The 20,861-nt window shown below is 53.0% G+C and overlaps 2 protein-coding genes across 3 annotated transcripts in view; one reads left to right on the forward strand and one right to left on the reverse strand.

Moving 5' to 3' along the window:
• Nucleotides 1-20,861, forward strand: part of LOC127040025 (potassium voltage-gated channel subfamily V member 2-like) — a 346,324-nt gene that overhangs the window by 75,750 nt on the left and 249,713 nt on the right. The gene's annotated exons all lie outside the window — the stretch shown is intronic.
• Nucleotides 7,305-19,397, reverse strand: ANGPTL4 (angiopoietin like 4). Of its 2 annotated transcripts, none has more exons than XM_050933780.1 (10): nt 19,338-19,397; nt 19,037-19,124; nt 18,931-18,989; nt 18,374-18,897; nt 17,621-17,731; nt 16,887-17,019; nt 10,330-10,443; nt 10,138-10,233; nt 9,542-9,817; nt 7,305-8,278 (listed from the first exon to the last, which is right to left on the reverse strand). In XM_050933780.1, the coding sequence occupies exons 4-10, from the start codon at nt 18,860-18,862 to the stop codon at nt 8,097-8,099; spliced, it is 1,401 nt and encodes a 466-aa protein (XP_050789737.1). In that variant the 5' UTR covers nt 18,863-18,897; nt 18,931-18,989; nt 19,037-19,124; nt 19,338-19,397; the 3' UTR covers nt 7,305-8,096. The 2 variants fall into 2 exon arrangements, with proteins under 2 accessions (XP_050789737.1, XP_050789738.1); XM_050933781.1 differs by lacking the exon at nt 19,338-19,397 and adding an exon at nt 19,229-19,247.

Raw genomic sequence — 20,861 nt, forward strand, 5'->3', positions numbered from 1 at the left:
TGCAAGAGGGAGGAGCTGCCCCCGGACTCCTCCAAAATGGGTTAGGAAGGGGAGGGGCCTTCCAGGCCACAGAGCAGCTCACCAGAAGACATTTAGGCCATAGTTTTACAAAGTAGCTACTGCCTTTTGGTGCGCACCCTGAGATGTCAAAGGCCTTTCTTTCATAAGTGCTGAGTACCACAATGGCAGCTGAATTCAATGGGAGTCGCAGGTGCTCAGCACCTCTGACAATCAGGCTTCAAGTGTTTCAGGCTGATCACCCAAAAACGGTCTCACACACAACAAAAGGCCACTTTTGAAAATGTTGGTCTTCGTGGTGATTGGCAATGAGTCTGGCTGTAATGGGCTGGGGAGGGCTGTTGGGCTTCTTGGAAGGGGTGGAGTTGTGGAGAACTTAACTGTTATTGTGAAATTGGCCAGTTTCTCCAGGATTCACACCAGAGTCAGATTCAACTTGTCAGTTTCTCTGTGACAGGATGTCCTACCGTCCCTGGTTCTGGGCTGGCCCTTTCCCATGGAGAGCAGGAGCGAGTCTTTGGGCTTGCAGTTATCATGGCTGCTTGGCATGACTGCTCCAGCATACGCATGTGTGGTGTTTAGATGTTGCTTGTAATTATTAGAACTGGGAGCACTGGCTGTTGGGAGTCTGAAACGACAGGAAACAGGAAGGAGGGGGGAGGAGTTGAGGAGGCAGAGTGAGGGTTACAGAGGGTACAGCAGCAGCTTGGTAAAGAAGTTTCTACTTTAAAAATAAAGTCCTGTTGAAGTTTGTTAGTACCTTACCTGGTTGAAACAACACACATGGTCCTCTGAACAGGATCTTCACAAACCTCCTGTGTTTCAGCTGCATTCTCATGACTAGCAGGGAGCCAGGGTTCATTCATATACAGAATTGCACCAGTTTAACTAAAGGAGCAACATTTAAACTGACCTAGTTAAACTGGTGCAGCTTTTTGTGTGGATACTCTTACTTTGGATTAAACCTGGTTTATATTGGTTTAGCTACAGGTAGTAGGATGAGAGCATCCACACACAAAGTTGCACTAGTTTAGTTGGTTTAACGCAGGGGTCGGCAATCTTTCAGAAGTGATGTGCCAAGTCTTTCTCGATTCACTCTGATTTAAGGTTTCATGTGCCAGTCCTGGTCTACACTATGTGTTTATACCAAATTTAGCAGCATTAAACTGATTTAACCCTGCACCCGTCCACACAACAAAGCCCTTAATATCGATATAAAGGGTTCTTAAAACCGATTTCTGTAATCCTCCCCGATGAGGGGATTAGCACTGAAATCGATATTGCCATGTCGGATTAGGGTTAGTGTGGCTGCAATTCGACGGTAGTGGCCTCCGGGCGGTATCCCACAGTGCACCATTGTGACCGCTCTGGAAGGCCATCTGAACTCGGATGCACTGGCCAGGTAGACAGGAAAAGCCCTGCAAACTTTTGAATTTCATTTCCTGTTTGCCCAGCGTGGTGCGCTGATCAGCACGGGTGGCCATGCGGTCCCAAATCCAAAAAGAGCTCCAGCATAGACCGTATGGGAGATACTGAATCTGATCGCTGTATGGGAAGACAAATCTGTTCTATCAGAGCTCCGTTCCAGAAGATGAAATGACAAAGCATTTAAAAAAATCTCCAGGCTATGATAGAGGCCACAGCAGGGACTCAACACAGTGCTGTGTGACAAGTGTAATGGAAAGCCAAAGAATCAAATGGACGCTCATGGAGGGGGGGGGGGGTACTGAGGACTCGAGCTATCCCACAGTCCCCGCAGTCTCTGAAAAGCATTTGGATTCAGGCTCCCAATGCCTGAAGGGTCAAAAACATTGTCACCAGTAGTTCAGGGAATATGTCGTCAATTTACCCCCTCTTCCCCCCACTCGTGAAAGAAAAGGGAAAAAAATCATTTCTCGCCTCTTTTCAATGTCATCATATGTCTACTGGATGCTGCTGGTAGACGGAGTGCTGCAGCGCTAAACAGCAGCATCCTCTCTCCTCCTCTCCCCGGTGGCAGATGGTTCAGTACAATATGACTGATAGCCATCCTCATCATCATCCTGTGAGTGCTCCTGGCTGGCCTCGGTGAGGTTGGCCGGGGGCGCCTGGGCAAAACTGGGAATGACTCCCGGTCATTCCCTTCTTTAAGCTGTGTGTCCTGGAGATTCAGTCCTGGCAGATGGTACAACAGGGCTGGTAACCATCCTCATCATAGCAGCTGGAGGCTGAGCTCCTCTCTCCCCCCTTTTCATGTATAATGGAGATTCTAGACTATCATAGCAGCTGGAGGCTGTGCTCCTCTCCCCCACACCTTTTAATGAGTAATGGAGATGTCCTGCCTGGAATATCATAGCAGCTGGAGGCTGCCTCCCCCTCATTTTATCTCACTAAAAAGTCAGTGTTTCTTATTCCTGCATTCTTTATTACTTCATCACACAAATGGGGGGATAACTGCCATGGTGGCCCAGGAGGGGTGTGGGAGGAGGGAAGCAAGGGGTGGGGTTGTTGCAGGGGCACCCCCTAGAATGGCATGCAGCTCATCATTTCTGCGGGATATCTGGGGCTCTGACCCGGAGCGGCTGTGCTTTCTGGTTCTCTAGTAGACTTGCCTCCTATTCTAGACAGGACTGACTCTATTTTTAGACAAAACTTAAAGAAGGGAATGACCTGGGGAGTCATTCCCATTTTTGTCCATGCACCCCCTGCCGACCTCAGCGAGGCCAGCCAGGAGCACCCATGACAGCAGCAGAAGGTCCAATATGACTGGTAACCATCATTGCCAATTTCCAAAGCAGCAGACAGTGCAATAGGGCTGGTAACTGTCTCTGCTACCTTGCAAAAGCAAATGAATGCTGCTGTGTAGCACTGCAGCACCGCGTCTGTCAGCAGCATCCAGTAGACATACAGTGACAGTGAAAAAAGGCTAAACGGGCTCCATGGTTACCATGCTATGGCGTCTGCCAGGGCAATCCAGAGAAAAAGGGCGCGAAATGATTGTCTGCTGTTGCTTTCACGGAGGAAGGATTGAGTGACGTCATTTACCCAGAATCACCCATGACACTGTTTTTGCTCCATTATGCATTGTGATCTCAACCCAGAATTCCAATAGGCGGGGGAGACTGCGGGAACTATGGGATAGCTATGGGATAGCTACCCACAGTGCAACGCTCCAGAAATCGACGCTAGCCTCGGTACATGGACGCACACCACCGAATTAATGTGCTTAGTGTGACTGCGTGCACTCGACTTTATACAATCTATTTTAAAAAACCGGTTTCTGTAAAATCAGAATAATCCCATAGTGTAGACATACATTTTAACATTTTTAGAAAGTCTCTATAATATATAACTAAGCTATTGTTGTATGTAAAGTAAATAAGGTTTTTAAAATGTTTAAGAAGCTTAATTTAAATTAAATTAAAATACAGAGCCCCCCCGGGACCGGTGGCCAGGACCTGGGCAGTGTGAGTGCCCCTGAAAATCAGCTCGTATGCCGCCTTCAGCACGTGTGCCATAGGTTGCCTACCCCTAGTTTAACATCACACCTTGAATTAAACTTATTCAGCTTTATATGTAGATCCCAGCAGTCATTCCTCTGATTCAACAGTTGTTTTCTTTGCAGCTATTCCTCTAGGCTACAGCATGGTCCTACCACTGTGGTGAAGGGTGGTGAAGCACTGGAATAGGTTACCTAGGGAGGTGCTGGAATCTCCTTCTTAGAGGTTTTTAAGGTCAGGCTTGACAAAACCCTGGCTGGGATGATTTAGTTGGGGGATTGGTTCCGCTTTGAGCAGGGGGTTGGACTAGATGACCTCCTGAGGTCCCTTCCAACCCTGAGATTCTATGATTCACTCTTGCCAAAGAGGTTACTATGGCTGTAAGAGCTAATCCAAGAGCCCTCCCATGCTACGTAGGGTATTTGCACTGTCAGGAGCTAGTCTGTGGTATATCAGCAAACCACATTTCCTACCCAGAGGCCGTCGGGGCTAGGTCAAATCCTTCCAATTTAATAGTGTGCTGGGAGAGCTCATCAGTCTCATGCCACTCGCAGTCCAATGAGCTGCTGACTCCCAGCCCAGCTGCATTGCTGAGCCACACCAGGGCATCAGCACTGATCCATCCATAGTCTGGCACACACTACTCTGGTGTCACCCTTGATCTGTGTGTCGCCACTGGCTCCAAGCCAGCCGACTGACTCCAGGCAGCCTTGACTCTGAGGCCCACACAGTTCTTGACCTGCAAAGGTTCTAGTTATCAGCCTCACATCATTTTCATCTGCCCACCTCTCACTGCACTTTTAATCACCCCTGTGCTGCATGAGATCACATCCCCTCAGGACCGATTGAGGCCTCTATGTGCTCATCCCCACAAAGGACCTCCCCTTGCCACATGCACCACCTCTGTATCATAGAACAGCCTGTGCACTGCTCTACAGCCAGGGGACATGCAGGGACCTGAACAGAGGTCATGGCAAGTGAGTGAAGAACTGATTTTCAGATATACACTATTACTCATTTTAAAGCCTGGACTTAGAGTCTGTTACCGCTTTTAAATTCTTGTGGGGTTTTTAAGCATAGCTGCCATTCAGCTAAACCCTTCTCTCTCCAAGGCAGAGAACCTATTCTGAGGGAACAGTCCATTCGCAGGTAGGATGGGTGAGAAAAAAGGCAACTATTTCCAGCAAGGCCGTGAAGCTTTGTGTCCTGCTGGGCGCTAGAATTCAGAACGCTCTTGTGCTGCACAAATACACTCGCTGCAGTCCTTAGATGGAAGCTGCTACATAAATGCTGCTTCTTATTCATTGTTATAAGGCCACAGCATCAGATACCACATTACAACCAGTAACTTGGTGCCACCCTGTTTCCTGGGAAGGGGGCGTTTCACATCCACAGATGAACAGGAATATTTGAAACTGCCCTTGCCTCATTAGCACTGCATGTGGTGTCACTTCTCTCATCACCAGAGGGAGCCCTCATCTTTCATTTGGACCTGAAGATCAAACTGAAATCACAATTCAAAGCATGCATTGGAAAATAGATGAGGGAGGATTCAGAGGGAATTCCAGTTAAGACTTCAAGTACTTCCCCTTCCTTGTTAATGTCTGTCACAAGAGTGGAATTTCCCAGAGAAAGAAGGCCCAGTAACACTCTTAATTTTTGAATGGTCTCTGCCTAGAGGGCCTCATCCCTCACAGCAAGAAGTGGAATTGGGTAGATCAGGACCAAGGAATAAGAGAGAACAGCAGGGATAGTTCTCCAACTGATCAGGGTCAGCTCTTCTGGCTAGCTTGCAAGCTTCCTGGTGCTAGTCTTTTGTGAGAGGTTGGATGGTCTATTAGCTTTGCTCTTCTGCACATAAGGCCCCCTGTGCCAGGCAGTAGCTCACAACAGGAACTATTTCTGGCTGGTGCTGGAAATAAAGGTTGAGTATCATTGGAGTAAAGCTGAAAAATTTACTCCAACTGCCACAGAATGAAAATCCAGAAATGAACAGATAAGGGTGCGGCTATTTCACTGCTCATTATTTGTAGGAGCAGCTTACTTCAATGATCATAGCACACAAGGCCTCTGACATCTTAACATATGCTGGGACCAATTTAGTTTTGAATGAAACTAACTCCATTTGTCCCCTGTATCTATTCACCAAGGTACTATTTCAGAACACTAGGGGACACAGAAGGTGTGTGGGGAGGTGTACGTTGCATGGTTTGTATGAGCACTTCCAGGCTAGTAGAGAATTTCACACAGCAATTCCTGTGTTGAGTCCAATCATTTGTTGATTTAGTTTATCCTTTTAAATAGAGATTGGATGCCTCAGACACCAAGTGACGGAGAATCCAAGGCAGCTCTTGAAAAGGTGCTCCACTGGAAGCAATGGTCAAGTTTGACCATTTCAATTTGTCTAGCTTCAGCTTCTAGCCATTTGATCTTATTTTTCCTTTGGCTGCTAGAAGAAACAGCCCTCTGATATGAACGATCTCCTCCCTGCATAGGTAATTATGGGGGGATTGCATTGGCACTTAATGTTCTCTCCAATAAGCTAAACAGATAGAGCTTCTTTAGTTTTATTGTAAGGCCCATTTTCCAGACCGCATCATTCTTGAAGCTCTTTTGAGCAGTCCCCAGTTTTGTCCAACATCCTTTAACATGTGAGCACCAGAACTGACCGAGCATAGTTGGGACCAAGAGGTGAGTCCCTTACACAGCAGTGCACCAGGTGGCCTCCACCACCTCATTGGGAGTCATATGACAGAACTCAGAACACATGTGCGATATCTATCGGTTTGGTGGGGGTTTTATTAAAAGACATCTGCAGAAAGTCAGATTTTTAGTATAAAAGGGTTAGAGCTGAAAATACACAAACTACTGATGATCTTTTTCAAACCCAACATTTATAAATTACACCACATTGTTATTAACACTGCATTTAAATACAGAAACAAATTAAACCGTAAATTCATTAAAAAGATCCAGCATTCTACAAATGACTATTTACAGTATCCAGCAGCTAAGAGCTCTAGCAAGTCAGTCAATATGACTTAAATAGGACAGGATACTTGGGAATACCCAAGAGGGAAACTTGGCCTGTAACAGTTTCAGTGATTATCACTTGACCTACAGTCTCCCCAAAGATCAGATGCATCCCACGACACCTGCTCCCCGCCTCTAAGACACTCTGGGAAGTCCTCAAATCCAGTCACTGAAGACACCAGAATAATATGACAGTATTTAGGGCAGACACCATGTGCGACTGATGCTGCTCCCAGCACCTTGGGGGAACCCTACTGTACCTCACCTTTCAGGGAGATTGTGACCTGAAATTGAAACAGCCAGGGGACAGGGTCTTCTCCACACTGGGATTTTGGAATCTTGCAAGGAGAACTAAACCTCCAGGATAAGGTGATGGAGGAGAAGCACAGCCCTAGATGTGAATTCAGGGTTGGGCCCAGGCCAAAAGGACAGCAAGGGCAGACTGCGCCTCATGCCATTCTAGAGGCTATTCTAGCTGACTCAGAGCAGCACCGGTAGGCTCTCTCTGAAGCTCAGGATTCACAGAGCCAAAAGGGACGTCTATGATTTAGTCTGGCCTCCTGGTAACAGGCAATTGGAGGAATTACTGGGTGAAATCGTAAGGAGGAAACTGTTCTTCCCAGGTGGGGAGGCCAGGAAGGAGGAGTTGCATGTAATCTTTGAGGGTGAAGAAAGCTCGATGGACTTCAGTCCCCATTCCTCAAGAGGGGCCCCCAGAACTATACCCTTGGAGGAAACAGTCACATAGTGTTTAAGTAACTGAGGAGAGGGGGGCAGCTGGGCAGGAGTCATGAGAAACAAAGTGGCAGACATGAGTTACATTTGCTGCTGCCTCTATTGCTGCTGCTGTGTAACTGACCAGCCATGGCTGGAGGTGGGGTAGATGAGGAGGGTCTGGGAGGAATGGGGTGGGTTTTTGGCAGCAGCACCATACTGCGGCTCCAAACCTAGGCTAGCTCCCTGCTGGGCTCTGAGAAGAAAAGCCCAACAGTATCAGCAGCCTCTTGGAGGAGGCTCACAAAGCCCCCATGAGCCAGGTGGGAATCTCAGTGAGAGGAGAGGATTAAAGTGGCACATGGGCCCAGAATGCAGCTGTTCTATCTATGATGTAAGAGGACCCCATTCACCTCACCTTTCCCCAGCTTCAGTGCTGGGACCAAGCAAGCCCCTTGAAAGCACAGTGGCTTTAACAGCAAAGGTAACTGATCAACCAAGACTTAGGACAAAGCTTTGTACATCACTGACTTGGGCAGCAGCAGAGCTGGTCTGTGACTGCTCCCCCAGCTTGTGCATTCCACAGTGACCCTGTTCAGGGCTACTTGCCCATTCTGGGAGCTCCCATCCTTTGAGTTCATTGGACCCCAGTAACACTAAGTGGTTATACCTACAGGAAGAGCCTGCTGCTGCATTGCTCCGTGCTAGACTCTGCCAGCTAAACAGCTCCTAATGTGAGGAAAGGTTCCCCTCTGAACTACCATTGTGAGGGTTGCGTTTCTGGTTTTTGTAAACACCAAGTGATGGAGCTGCAAATCTGCATTCCTTTGAGTCTTTCAAGTGGCAGCTAGGTTAGGATTCTGTTTCCAGCTCTGCGGGTCGGATTTTCAGGGTGGTAGATTTCAGTGGGTAATACCTCCCCTTCCATGTCTTCCAGAAGATGCCCTGTTTCCGCTCATGCCGCTGGCGGGGGATGGAGCGGAAGTACTTTCCGTTGAGGTTGGCATGGCCGCAAGTGCTAAACCACCAGCCTCCTAGAAGGAAGGAAGAGAGAGATTTCAGCCAATGGGAATTTTTACAGCTAAAAAGTCCCATAACAGGATAAAAAAATCACTCCAGATTCAGAGTTATTGCTGAACCTTCCCTTCCAAGCACAGTCTGCTCACCACCCCTCTCAGAACTCTGGAAGGTTAAAAGACCTGAGGTGTGTATGTGACAGGGGTTTCAGAGGGTACCATGCTCCAGGGAACTCCAGCACTACTTCCAGGTCTGAAGAAGATCAAGCCACGCAGGCAGCTAGGCCTGCATGACCATCAAAGAGGCCAAATGAATGCAAATACTTCCATAGCCCCATCTTGGTCATATGGAGCCCTAGGTGGTGGGGCAGACCCATTGATATGATAGGACTTGTTATTAGCTCCATTTTGCAGTTAGGGAATGGAGGCTGAATTGCAGCAACTTGCCCAGTGTCACCCAGCATAGGATGGACGGGGAGAGAGACATGGGACCTGTGTGCGCATGTGCACTCGGAATTGACACCAGATGTCCCAGTTCAGCGCTGTGGCTCAAAACCATTCCACTCCCATCTGAGAGCACACACCCCCTGTGTGCAATCTCTGGCCATTAGAGGGTGCAAAAGTGGAACTGTTGTAACAGCTGGGAGCCACAGGTAGCCCCAAGAGCAAGGAGTAGACTCTGGATGGACAGGGGAGGTGTGTTACACTGCTAGCAGAGCTAGCCTTGTGGGAAATGCCACGGTTTTGGTTCACACAGGTTGTCTGTTTCATTTGCATTCAATTTACAGTTCAAACAAGCCAAACATTCAGACATGGGTGAATTCCTCTGTTGAACCCATGAACTGGCCTCCTTCTTTGCTTGGACAGTTTGAGTCACAGGGAACAAGCTGGTAAAGCTGGGCCAAGTTATGACTTTGTAACAGAACCTGGAACCATGAGAATATCACCTGGTTTCAGGTTTGATTAGAGTTGCTCACACTGCTGCCCCCTGTGGATCACTTGGTCCCATCCCTGTGGAGGAGGAGGGTGAAGCAGGGGACAAGGTCAGAGTCAAAATACCCAAATGCCCGTTTTTCACCAGTGCCATCTGCCCCAAGCTGTTGGAAGCAGAGTTGTGTTTGCATAGCACCGAAACAAGGAGGGTCTTACACTGGAAAAGGAGAGCTGGGCTTCAAGCAGCTTAGGGCAGATGGAGGAAGACTGCTGCCACCTACATCCCCACCAAGAGAAAGACCAGACACTTGCTTAGGAACACAGCACCTTGCCTTTGCCAGTACTGACCTGACAGGTGCTTGGCACAGTTAGTGTCAGCTTTGAAATCGTTGTCCTGATCTCGAGTGGAGAAGGGCAGCTGTCTGAAGTCCCCAAGGGCATTTTCCAGTTCTCCTGACACAGGTCCGAGGAGACTGAGTGTGTAAGCTGTGTTCTCTCCACCCAGGCTAAAGAGGAACTGAATAAGCTGAGAGTTTCCTTCCCAGTCTTGCAGCTCAATTGAGAGATTGTACCTTCCCTCTTGGACAATGTGGTATATTTTCTCCAGGCCCAACCAGAAATCACCTGAAACACAAGGAACTTTGCATTAGTTGGCATCACACACAAGCACTATGCAAATCAAGGAAGATGTTAGCATGCAGTGCTAGGAGCACTCCAGATTCTCTGGTGTGTACAAAGTGCCAAGGGAGGTCAGTGGGTGTATGCACCTTTGTGTGGTGAATTTCCTCAACCCCTTCTCAGCCAGCTGTGCCCACTCATCCAGCCAGGTGTTATGCTGGGTGGAAATCTTTGGTCCACCTCTGGGGCAGTGTGGGAATGGAATTTGCTTTCCGATCAGGGAAAGCTAGAATTAAAAGAATAAAAGTCTTCCACCATCTGCTTACTGCTAAGGTCTCCAAAGCCATTCCTGTAGGCTTCCCAAAGCTGGTCGAAGTCCACGGAGCCATCCAGACGCCTCTGGATCACCGTCCAGCCACCTTCTGCAGGTGGAAGAGATTGTTCACTTATTTCAGTTCTGTTATATGCAAGACCAGTTTGCAGAACTCAGAATAGCCCGAAGTACTCCCCTTACTTACCAGCAGTCATATCACAGTAGACTTTGAAAGGCTGAGATCCCAAGGGCTGGATCTGAAACACACCACTGCTTCTCTCCCCTGCCAGGAAGAGCTGCTGGCAGTCCAGCTGGAGCTCTGCAAATGGGCAGAGAGGGAATTTAGAAGAAGCCATCTCAGCATGCTGCTCTCAAACAGGTTTGTTCATACCACAGTCCTAGCGGCTACACGTATCTACAGATGAGCCCAGCTTAATCATTAGTTTGAATGCTAAAGCTAGAGACTGTTTGTACAGCACCTAGCACAATGGGGCCTGGCCCATGACCAGGGCTCCTAGGCACTATGGCAATATAAAGAAGTAATAAAAAGCCCTAACATTTTCCAAGGCAGCTCTCTCTAGGCCCTTGGGCTTCTGTTTCATTTTGTACAGGAGTTAATACTGGACTCAGAGGGCCCAAGAAAACAGACAGCTACAGCCTCCCAGAGAACTGGGCCAAGTGTGTAACTCAGGAGGAGGAGCTGGTGAGACAGATCACATGAGCTGTGCAGAGTCCGCAGACCAGAGGCAGCAGCACTGTGCGGCTTCCAGACATCTCTGGGGGTGCCCAGTCAGGACACGAGGAGGGCAGATGGTAGGAAGGGGTAATGCCCTGCAGAGGGCAATAGGTGCAGAAAGTTCTAACTCACCCTGACTACCACTAATGCACAAACCACTTGCAAGTTCCATCTGCCTCTCAAATGGGACTTTAGCCATAGCTGAGCCAGATACGCACAGCATTAGTGAGGACCTGCTGTCGGACAGCCTGCTGCACTGCTGGCTGGCTGACACTGGAGCAGGTGCAGAGCAGAGCCCATCAGCATATGGAGACCCTTTTGCCCAGAGCCCTCATAAGCTCCCCATAAGCAATGAATGGGGGGAAGTGAGGGACCAGGCACAACCATGTGGGACTCCCAACTGCAGGCCAAGACTGGCTCACAGGGGCAGCTCTAGCTTTTTTGCCACCCCAAACATGGCAGTTAGGCAGCCTTCGGCGGCTTGCCTGCGGGAGGTCCCCGGTCCCATGGCTTCGGCGTACCCGCTGCTGAATTGCCGCCAAAGGCTGCCTGACTGCTGCCCTCACAGGGATCGGCAGGGTGCCCCCCGTGGCTTGCCACCCGAGGCACACGCTTGGAGCGCTGGTGCCTGGAGCCGCCACTGCTGGTTCAGACACTGAGGGGTTACCCTGCCAGGGCCCATGAGAAGTCACCAACTCACATTTGCCATAAGGGCACTGGCCAGAGGCTCTGACCATTCCCTGCAAAGCATCAGCAAGACTAATTGTAAAGCTAAGAGAAGTTCTGCTCCTCCTGTCCCCAGATGCCTGGACTTTGGCCTCGGCTTTACTGTAACTGCCAGCAAAGCACCATTTCAACAGAACTGGTAAAAGTCCAACAGGCCTAAGAAGAATCCGGTTATAAAACCTGAGTCAAAAGGACAGGAAGGTGTCAGGACATGCAGGGACTTTATCCAGCTTTGCAGAGCATCGAGGAACAGCCACAAAATCAAACCGCTCTTTGTCTGCCTGCAACAGGTGGCGAGAGCCCCTTTCCCGGCATCTCCCCAAACAAAGCGAGGTCTGTTCCTAACGTAGCTGCCTGGGGGAAGCTGGGACAGTGCCCTTTGCATTCAGCTTTAAAATATATTGTCTTTGTTCCCCTGAGCTGCAAGGACAAAAAAAAAAAAAAAAGATCTATGTCTGTAAATGAAGACAGCCCCCTCCTTTGGGTTTGGCTAACTGGAGCTTGGATTCTTGTGTAGCTGCCATGAGCGTGAGTTCAAGAGGGACTGCGGGGACATGAGAGTAAACATGAACTTTCCCCCACTTCCTATGCCTTATTCCTCCACTGGGGAGCGCAGGGACCTCGTTCTCAGCATGGAGCTCCTGGGCCTGGAGGAGTTTTACTGTAAAGCAAGGTACAGTATGTCTTGCGTCATGCAGAGTAGCTGAGCTCTGGTGCAGGACGTGCAGCACTTCACACAGGATATTGGGTTGCAGCGGGAAGCTAGCCTTGCACTGAGGGCTCCAAGAACTCGCTGGGCTCCAGCTCAGACAGCACCGGGGGTGGCACCGGACCAGGCTCTGAACTGGCTCCACTGTCCTCCAGCGCACGCTGGAGCTATCTGCCGGGTTTGGTACAGAGGGCTCTGGAAATGGCGGGATTGCAAGGGAGCATGCTCTCAGCAAACCTTCACTTCAGCCTCACACCCCCATTCAGCACAGCCCAGCCACTCACCCCCTCCAGCTGCTGCGGAAGGAAGGCAAGCAGGAGGGGGCTGGCCCCAGCTGGGAGGGAAGGATGGTGCTTTCCCCCCAACAGTGGGGGCTGGGTGGGATGTGGGGGTCCCCTCTCCATTTCCATCTCTTGGGGAGCTGATGAGAAGGTTCTGTTGCTGCCCCCACAGGAGTGAGGTTTCAGGAATTGCCCCCCTGTCCCCCGAGTGTCCATTTGCTCCCCGTGCTGGCCCTGAGCCATGCTGGGCTCATGCTGCCAGAGCTCAAGCTGAGTATCACTAAGGCACCTCTCACCTTAGTGTCTGGGCAGCAGACCCAATGGGAAGCGCAAGGAGTGGCACTCGGTGCCAGCCACTCTCCATATGTCCAGACTAGCAGACAAAAGAGCCCTTCCCGACCGCCACTGAGCACTGTGGGGTTGTTTTTAAGATAAAGCAAGTGACACCAAGATGCTGCAGGGATGGAAACCCCTGGCCAGGCTTTCAACACCATTCTCCAGGAAAGGCTGACGCCAGGACAAGGGCTCCCCGCAGCCTCCTTGCACCCACCCCTCCCTGCTCTGACATCAGCGTCTGAGTCTGAAGTAGGGGAAAGGTGAGCCCAGCCTGGGAACGTGCTGGGGGAGGGCTTTCTTCCCAAAACAATGAAGCAAGCCTGCTCCCGAGGAAGGGGGAGGGATGGTTAGAAAGGACTTAACTTTCACCCAATTTCCTTCCAGCCAATCACCGTACTGCCTTTCTGATCAGCCATGCTCCCCTTCCCCCAATCAGTGTGGGCTGCACCCTAACTTTGTCATAAGAGCTATTTTCTTGCTAAGGTCTGAACTTTTACCTAGTTGCCTCTTTGGGCACATTACTCCTCCTCCCTCCCCCATAACACCATGAAACCAGATGCCTGGAGCACAGGCAAGGGGGTGGGTTGACAGCTGAAATCACCATTCACCAAGGAGGTGCAGCAGGGTAACCTCTCCCCATGCAAGTGGCTAAAGCCTGCACAGACGCCAGGGCCAGCATTAGAACAGGCGAGACCGTTCACGCACTGGCCTCTCGATTAGCGTCAGCACTTGGGCTAGGCCATCACCGCTGAGTCCCACCAAGTCATTCATAGACAAGACCAGACCGAACCAGGCCACTCCGAGCCAGGAGCGAGCTACCAGAGGGGCTGTTTAGTCAGGTCAGAGTGGTGACAAATGGCACCAAACCACAAACCAGCCTTAACTCACTCACCTACCCTCATCCCAGATCCTGCCCCAACTCACTCTGCTGGGCCAAGCAAACAGGGTCTGGAGAAAGGGTTGAGGAGGGGGCTGGGGTTGTTAAGAGTTATCCATTACTTTAGTTTGTCATGGGGCTGGGTGCAGGCACTGACAGACAGTCATCCTAAAGCTTTTGACCAGCAGGGTGGTGGACGTGTCACACACGGCCAGACACAGGTGAGTCAGCAGAAATTACAGCAGGGTGAGCTTGCTTCCCAGTCTAGACCCAGTGGCAGAAGAGATCATATCCTGCATTTTCTCAGGACTACTCACTGCTTCCTTCTCTAATCTTTCCTAAGTATCTGCAGAAAGGACGCCTGGATCTCTTGCCAATCCCTAAATCAGGCAGATCACACCACGCTGCCCCAAAGAGATTGCTGGTTGCTGGGGTCAAGAATCTCTGAGCAGCTCCCGTTGAACAGTTACCTTATTGCTGGGCTTTGCCAGATATACTGCACTGCTCAGCTGCTTTGTTTCCCCTACTGTAGCAGCAATGTTCCCACTAACTGCAGCTGGCTCTATAACCTCAGCTCATTTTGCTTTAGAAAAATACTGCAGGTAGTTCTGACTTTAGTTTTTAGCATTGTTAGTTGTGCAGCTTTAAATCCCTGGTGGAAGAGCATGAGCCATGGGCCAGTAAAAATGAAAAGCGAAGTGTTTATTTAAAAAAATAAACCCATCAAGGAACGTTAAAACAACAAGGCCCAGCAGAATTACCCCTTGGATTGCCATGTATTATTGGAACGCGAAGGTCACCACCGTCAAGCAGAGAGTAAACACTGTTCCTTGAACACAGGATTGCATTCCGAGCTCAGTTGTTCAAGTGTTTCTTTTACTCCCACTAGGAACTGTTTGCTTTGCTTTCCCCACCCCGCCTTCCCCAACCAAATTATTTTGGAATCCCAGCACTGTTGGGAGATAGGGTTTAACTTTTGCCTACTTGGCGAGCTGCCAGGGAGGAGAGCGTATGCAGCGCCTGAAACCATGATCCACCTTCTGCAAGTGATTAAACCTCTTGCTCTCGAGGTTGTTTCAAACCTTCAACTTTTGCACAGTTGGCCGAGTGCCATGCTTAGTCTGTTAGCTTGTGTTCGCTGGATGTACATAAAAGGGCCATTCTGAAGAAGTTGCTTATGGGGCTCATTGCCCACATGACCCCCAATGCAGCAGCAGGAGCAGCTCTGAGCACCAACCTTCTGAGTGATTGGCTGCTAGGAATGCAGGCAGCAAACAGCCCAGGGAGGACACTGGGGCCAGTCCTTGCCAGAAGGCTCCTTCTCCTTGCTAATCAAGGCGGAAATTGAATTGCAGTTGCCAGTCAACAAAAGTGATCAGGCAAATGAAGAGGAACTCAAGGTTTGGCCTAAATGGGGAACCTTCTCTTGAGTGGAAGCACCACTGCCATCAACAGAAGAATCATGGCCTGCTCCATAGTGAAAAAGACCTAAGGTTCTGTTATTCTTGGTCATCCGGACCAGTCTTTGCCGCCTCCTCTAACATTCAGTGTGCCCCAGTGTAGAGACAGGGTGTGGGGAGATGCTGCCTCGTAAGAGCATAAGAACGGTCAGACCAAAGGTCCATCTAGCCCAGGATCCCGTCTTCCAACTGTGGCCAATGCTAGGTGTCCCAGCGGGAATGAACAGAACAGGGCAATTATCAAGAAGTGATCCATCCCCTGTCACAAATTCCCTGCCTCTGGCAAACAGAGGCTCGGGACGTCCTCCCTGCCCAGTTTCATGCCAGCCATGTGGGGCAAGGGCAGAGGGGGACTCGGGAAAGGTTTTCAGGAATGCGGTGCTGTAGTTTGCTCCTCATTGTCCTAATATAGAGGACTCTGGTCGCAAGAACCCAGTGCGACCGAGGGCTAACCCAGCACAACTGAAAGCTGGCTGGAAGTCTCCCAGGTGTGGCTCCCTGTCTGCATTCATCTCCTATGCTCTTTGTTCTCTGCCTAGCCCCTGGCCCTTTGTTTTGTTCTTGCAGGGGCAGCAGCAGCCGGGTAACAGCACTTTCTGCTTTCCATGTGCTAACTAAGTACCCCCCTCTGCAGCCTTTCTGCCTGGAGAGCCTCCTGTGCTTGACACAGAGGGAAAACCCACTTGCCTTCTAAATCGTTCCTGTTTGGGTCAGACCCTTTACGCAGCCAGCTGGAAAGCGTAGGCATTTCCCTAGTCTGCACAGGGCTCCGGTCTGGGGAGCAGCCTGCAGTACATGGCCCAACAAGCTACTAAGCCACTCACCCTGGTCCTGCTTCCACTGAATTCAGTGGGAGTTTTCTGTGTGATGGAAGCAGAGCCTGGCTCTTTGTGTGGCCTGAATGAGGTTGCTCCAAAGGTCACAAGCCCAATGAATGTGTGTGTGCGCCCATGCAGGGAATTGTCCAGCACTAACCTGGGACTCCAGAGACTGGGATTCAAAACCCTGCTCAGCCACAGGCTTCCCAGGTTAACCTCTGGCTCCTTGCACCTCACTCTCCCTCTGTACCATGGGGACAGCCACAGTACTTCCCTGTTCGTGGGGGTGAGGTGCTCAGACCCCACAGTGATGCAGGTAGATAGACCCACAGCTTCCCATCTATTTCCTGTCCTCTGCTTGTGGTAGATGAACCCCACCCCCACCCCGAGGGATACAGGATATGGGAAGACTCCTCAGCTGCATTTCAAACTCCAAATAGAACAAGACTCCTCTGCACAAAACCAATGACCAAGTGCTACCAACCTGGCCTGCCAGCCTCATTCAGCCACTTCACCCATTTAGCTATATACCTTCAGGCAGAATTCATCTGCTTCCCACAGGCATTCTCCATATGAGGCTGAAACAGTCCTGTAAAATCCTGAAATCCCTGCCAGACTGGATCCCGGATCCCTGCTAGATCCTGGAGGCCAGATCCTGCCCACACAGCAGATCCTTCCAGTTCCACTCAACTCCCATGAAAGCCAATTTCACATCCTGAATCAGGACAATTGAACCTTTTGTTTCTGGGCTGTAGCTGGAACTGCTGACAGGAGGACTCGGCTAACTGGGCGGGCGGGAGGGAGGTGACAGATACTCACTCTGTGGCTGTGCAGGTTCCACACTGGCATTTTGGCTTTGGTTGGTATGTCTGATGCTTTTCTTCAGCTTTATCCTCCACTTTAGACTCTGAGTTTTGTTGTCCTTAAGATGCAGAGGAATCAACAGATTGACCTGTGCCAAAAACATGGATAAGTTAGCGACTCATTGAGCAGACTTGAAACACTGATCCATAGGTGAGCTGGTCTAACGGCTCCCAGAGCAGTTAGTGGTGACACTGCCTGCCTGCTCCAGGATCAGCCCCTAGCATGGCGGAACTCCCCTGGGTAGATTATACAACAGGTCTGGGGCTCAGAGCGGCTCTGGTTTTGTACAACCCTGTCAGCCAGGGATTTATTGTGCAAACAAAGAAAGAGGTGGCAGAGCCAAGCACCTCAGGTCCAGGTCCAATCTAGCTGAACCTCCCCCTGTTTCAAAGAATGCCGGAGCTTGGATAAAAGGTTCCAACTTGTGGCCTTTGATCCTCTGGGTCAGACACACACAAATTTTGTGCCAACACAACAAGCACTTTTAAAGCCCTGTGAAGCTAAATGACACAGTGGCTGGGATTGCTTCTACCATCCCATGACAGCCAAGAAGCCCCTGGGCTGGGTCCTGAATTATTAAATTAGGCTCTCAAGATGCTCCCAGCCTGCGGGGAGCGTTTGCTGGTGTCAGTCTCTGCTCCCTATTCCCATTGCTATTAGCAGTCAGGAAAAGCCCCCGGGGAACTTACTTTGCTCTGCAGGCTTTTAATCTGCAGGTTCTGCTTGTCCAGTTTGTACTGCTGCTGTTTGACCTTCTGCAAAAGCTCCTCGATCCTCGCGTTCTGAGCATCCATTAGGGACTAAAATGCAAAGAAAAGGATGAGCTCCGCACACCCCTGTCCCCACTGCCGGGCGAGGGTCACTCGGGGGTGGGCGAGCCCTGCTCCGCCCCGCGTTTGCCCAGCTCCGAGACCAAGGCTGGGAATTTCCCAGGCTACTTTTGGTTTTGCTGCCTCTAGGCTCGTCCGGCACGTAGCGCATGAAGCCCTCAGCTGACAGCGCAGCCCCTGGCCCCAGCGCTGCCTCCCCTTCGGGGCAGCAGCCCCCCGGAGACGCGCTGCCTACCTAGCGGGGTCAAGGCATTGGGAGAAGGGAGGGGACAGCCAGCCTCGCCGGGTCGGGGGCTCGCCAGACCGCTATCCCAGGGAGAGCGGCGGGGCGCGTGTGCGCTCCCCTGGGCTGACACGGGGGTTGCTTGGACGGACGCAGCCCTCCGGAGAGCCCCCTGTAGGGTCAGCGCAGCGGCGGGGGAAGACGGGACCCCGGGGCAGGGTTGGCGCAGCGGCGGGGGAAGACGGGACCCCGGGGCAGGGTTGGTGCAGCGGCGGGGGAAGACGGGACCCCGGGGCAGGGGAAGGGAGCGCGGGGGGGACCCCCGGGGCAAGGTCAGAGCAGCGGCTGGGGGACCCCCGGGCAGCCGGGGAAGTGGGGGGCGCACTCACTTGCAGCGTGCCCAGCTCCTTGGCGCTCTGGTTCTCCGAGGGCCGCCCCTGCAGCACCTGCCGGATCTTGCCCTCAAGCTGCTCCAGCCGGCCCTGGATCTCCGCCTTGTCCCCGGCCATCTGCTGCAGCTTCTCGCGCAGCGCCTCGGAGAGCCCAAAGAGATGCTGGTCCCTGCCCTGCAGCTCCCGCACGGCGGCCAGCAGCTGCCCGCCCTGCTCCTGCGCCTGGCGGGTCTGGCGCAGCAGCAGCCCCAGCGAGCCGTTGTGGGCGCTCAGCCGGCCGCCCAGATCCCGCAGCTGCCCCTTGGTCTTCTCCACGTGCTCCTTGAGCCCGTGGCCCAGCTGCAGCAGCCCGTGCGCGATCACGTTCACCTCGTCCCAGGAGGCGAACTGCACCTTCCGCTCCTTACTGCCGGCCGGGAAGCCGCCCGCCCGGGGGCCCAGCCACGCCGCCGCGCACAGCATCAGGGCTGCCCCCGCCAGCCGCATGGTGCCCGGTGCAGAGCGCAGCGCAGCGCGGGTAGCTGGCGCGTGGGAGCGCAGCGCAGCCTGGATACCTGGCGCGTGGGAGCCGACCGCAGCCGGCCCGCTGCAGAGCGCAGCGCAGCCTGGATACCTGGAGTGGGAGCGCAGCCGGCCCGCTGCAGAGCGCAGCCTGGATACCTGGCGTGGGAGCGCAGCGCAGCCGGCCCGGTGCAGAGCGCAGCGCAGCCTGGATACCTGGCGTGGGAGCGCAGCGCAGCCTGGATACCTGGCGTGGGAGCGCAGCCGGCCCGCTGCAGAGCGCAGCGCAGCCTGGATACCTGGCGTGGGAGCGCAGCCGGCCCGCTGCAGAGCGCAGCGCAGCCTGGATACCTGGCGTGGGAGCGCAGCGCAGCCGGCCCGCTGCAGAGCGCAGCGCAGCCTGGATACCTGGCGTGGGAGCGCAGCTGGCCCGCTGCAGAGCGCAGCGCAGCCTGGATACCTGGCGTGGGAGCGCAGCGCAGGCGGCCCGGTCCAGCAGCCGGCTCAGCCTAAGCGCAGTAAACACCCGTCCGCGGTCGCTCCCCTTTTATAGCCTCCCCGCGCACCTCGCCACTCTGCTTTGCATAATGACGGGGGAGTGCCCTGGGGAGCGGCCAGGGAGTCTCCGGTTTCTCCTCCTGCCTCCCTGCGCAGCCCAGCCTGGCACGGCGAGGGGGGCTTAGGCTAAGCCCAGCTCCAGGCGTGCAGCCAGCCGCCCTTGCCCGCGTGTCTCCCGCCAGGCCGGAGCTGCGGTCTCCCGGGCACGCCGGAGCTCCCGGGGCCGGGCCCTGCTTGGCGTGCGGAGTTGGAAAAAGCGGGGAGTCCCCGATCCCTGCGCGATGGGAGGGCTTAAGGGGGAGCAGAGCTGCTGGGGGGGGAGCAGTGGAGGTCCCTGCTGGAGACCTGCCCTCCCCGCCCCGCGCTGCTCCCTAGGAGCCCGCTAAGAACCATGCTGCACCTAGGGGCGCCGGCCCCTGCGGGTTTCCTCCCGAGAAGGACGTACGGAGCCAGCCTCCCAGACACAACCCAGGGAACAGCACCTTTGCCTGCGCTAATCGCAACAAAAACACCTCGTGCCTTGGCTGAGTCCCACCCCTCTGAGAGCAAGCCACCAGCAAGACCCCTCGGCCTGAGGGGGAGCCTCCCACCCTACACCTGGGTGCCACTGACAATGTCCCCTCCACTGAAGCAAAAGCCCCATCAGCCGCAGGCCTGGACCAGGGGTGGCTCTAGGTATTTTGCCGCCCCAAGCACGGCAGGCAGGCTGCCTTCGGCGGCTTGCCTGCGGGAGGTCCTCGGTTCTGCGGATTCGGCGGCGCCCCTGCGGGAGGTCCCTGGTCCCGCGGATTCGGCGAGGGGCCTGCAGGAGGTCCATTGAAGCCGCGGGGCCAGCGGACCCTCCGCAGGCATGTAGCTGAAGGCAGCCTGCCTGCCGCCCTCGCAGCGACTGGCCGAGCGCCCCCGGTGGCTTGCTGCCCCAGGCACGTGCTTGGCTTGCTGGTGCCTGGAGCCGCCCCTGGCCTGGACCTACCCAGAGAGGAGGGAGCTGCCCTGGGGCTCAATCTGGATGCTTTGTGCAGGGATAAGGCCTTATGCCTTCTGAGTCTCCTTTCTCTGCTAGATTCCAGCTGCATGTTCTTGGCTTTTGGCCCAGGGACTGGCTGGGGGGGGGGGCATGCTGGGGGCAGTGCTGAATGGGGCACTCCACGGATGGGCACAGCACTGCCCAGGGGGGCAGCATGTGGCACTGTCTAGCCAGCTCTCTGTTTTAATGAGTTTGGGTGCCTGCCTCTGCCTTGGTACTAGTGGGTTTAGATGGTTCTGTCTCATTCTTGGGGGGTATGAGGTTTGCCCTGTGATCTGATGGTCTGGCTGGGTCATAAGAGTTTGTGGCCAGAAGGAACCATTAGATCATCTTGTCTGACCTCCTGTACATCACAGACCATTTCACCTCTGCCAGTTACCCCTAGATTGAGCTGATAGT

Source organism: Gopherus flavomarginatus, chromosome 24 (assembly GCF_025201925.1).
Source record: "Gopherus flavomarginatus isolate rGopFla2 chromosome 24, rGopFla2.mat.asm, whole genome shotgun sequence".
Classification (NCBI taxonomy): domain Eukaryota; kingdom Metazoa; phylum Chordata; order Testudines; family Testudinidae; genus Gopherus; species Gopherus flavomarginatus.

Excerpts from the sequence above, each read along its gene's own strand:
- ANGPTL4 (XM_050933780.1), bottom strand. The coding sequence starts at position 18,862 with ATGCGGCTGGCGGGGGCAGCCCTGATGCTGTGCGCGGCGGCGTGGCTG. Across the intron at positions 10,444-16,886 it reads GGAACCTGCACAGCCACAGA|AGCTCCAGCTGGACTGCCAG; the intron begins GTGAGTATCTGT and ends GCCCATTTGCAG. Across the intron at positions 10,234-10,329 it reads CTACTGTGATATGACTGCTG|AAGGTGGCTGGACGGTGATC; the intron begins GTAAGTAAGGGG and ends TTCCACCTGCAG.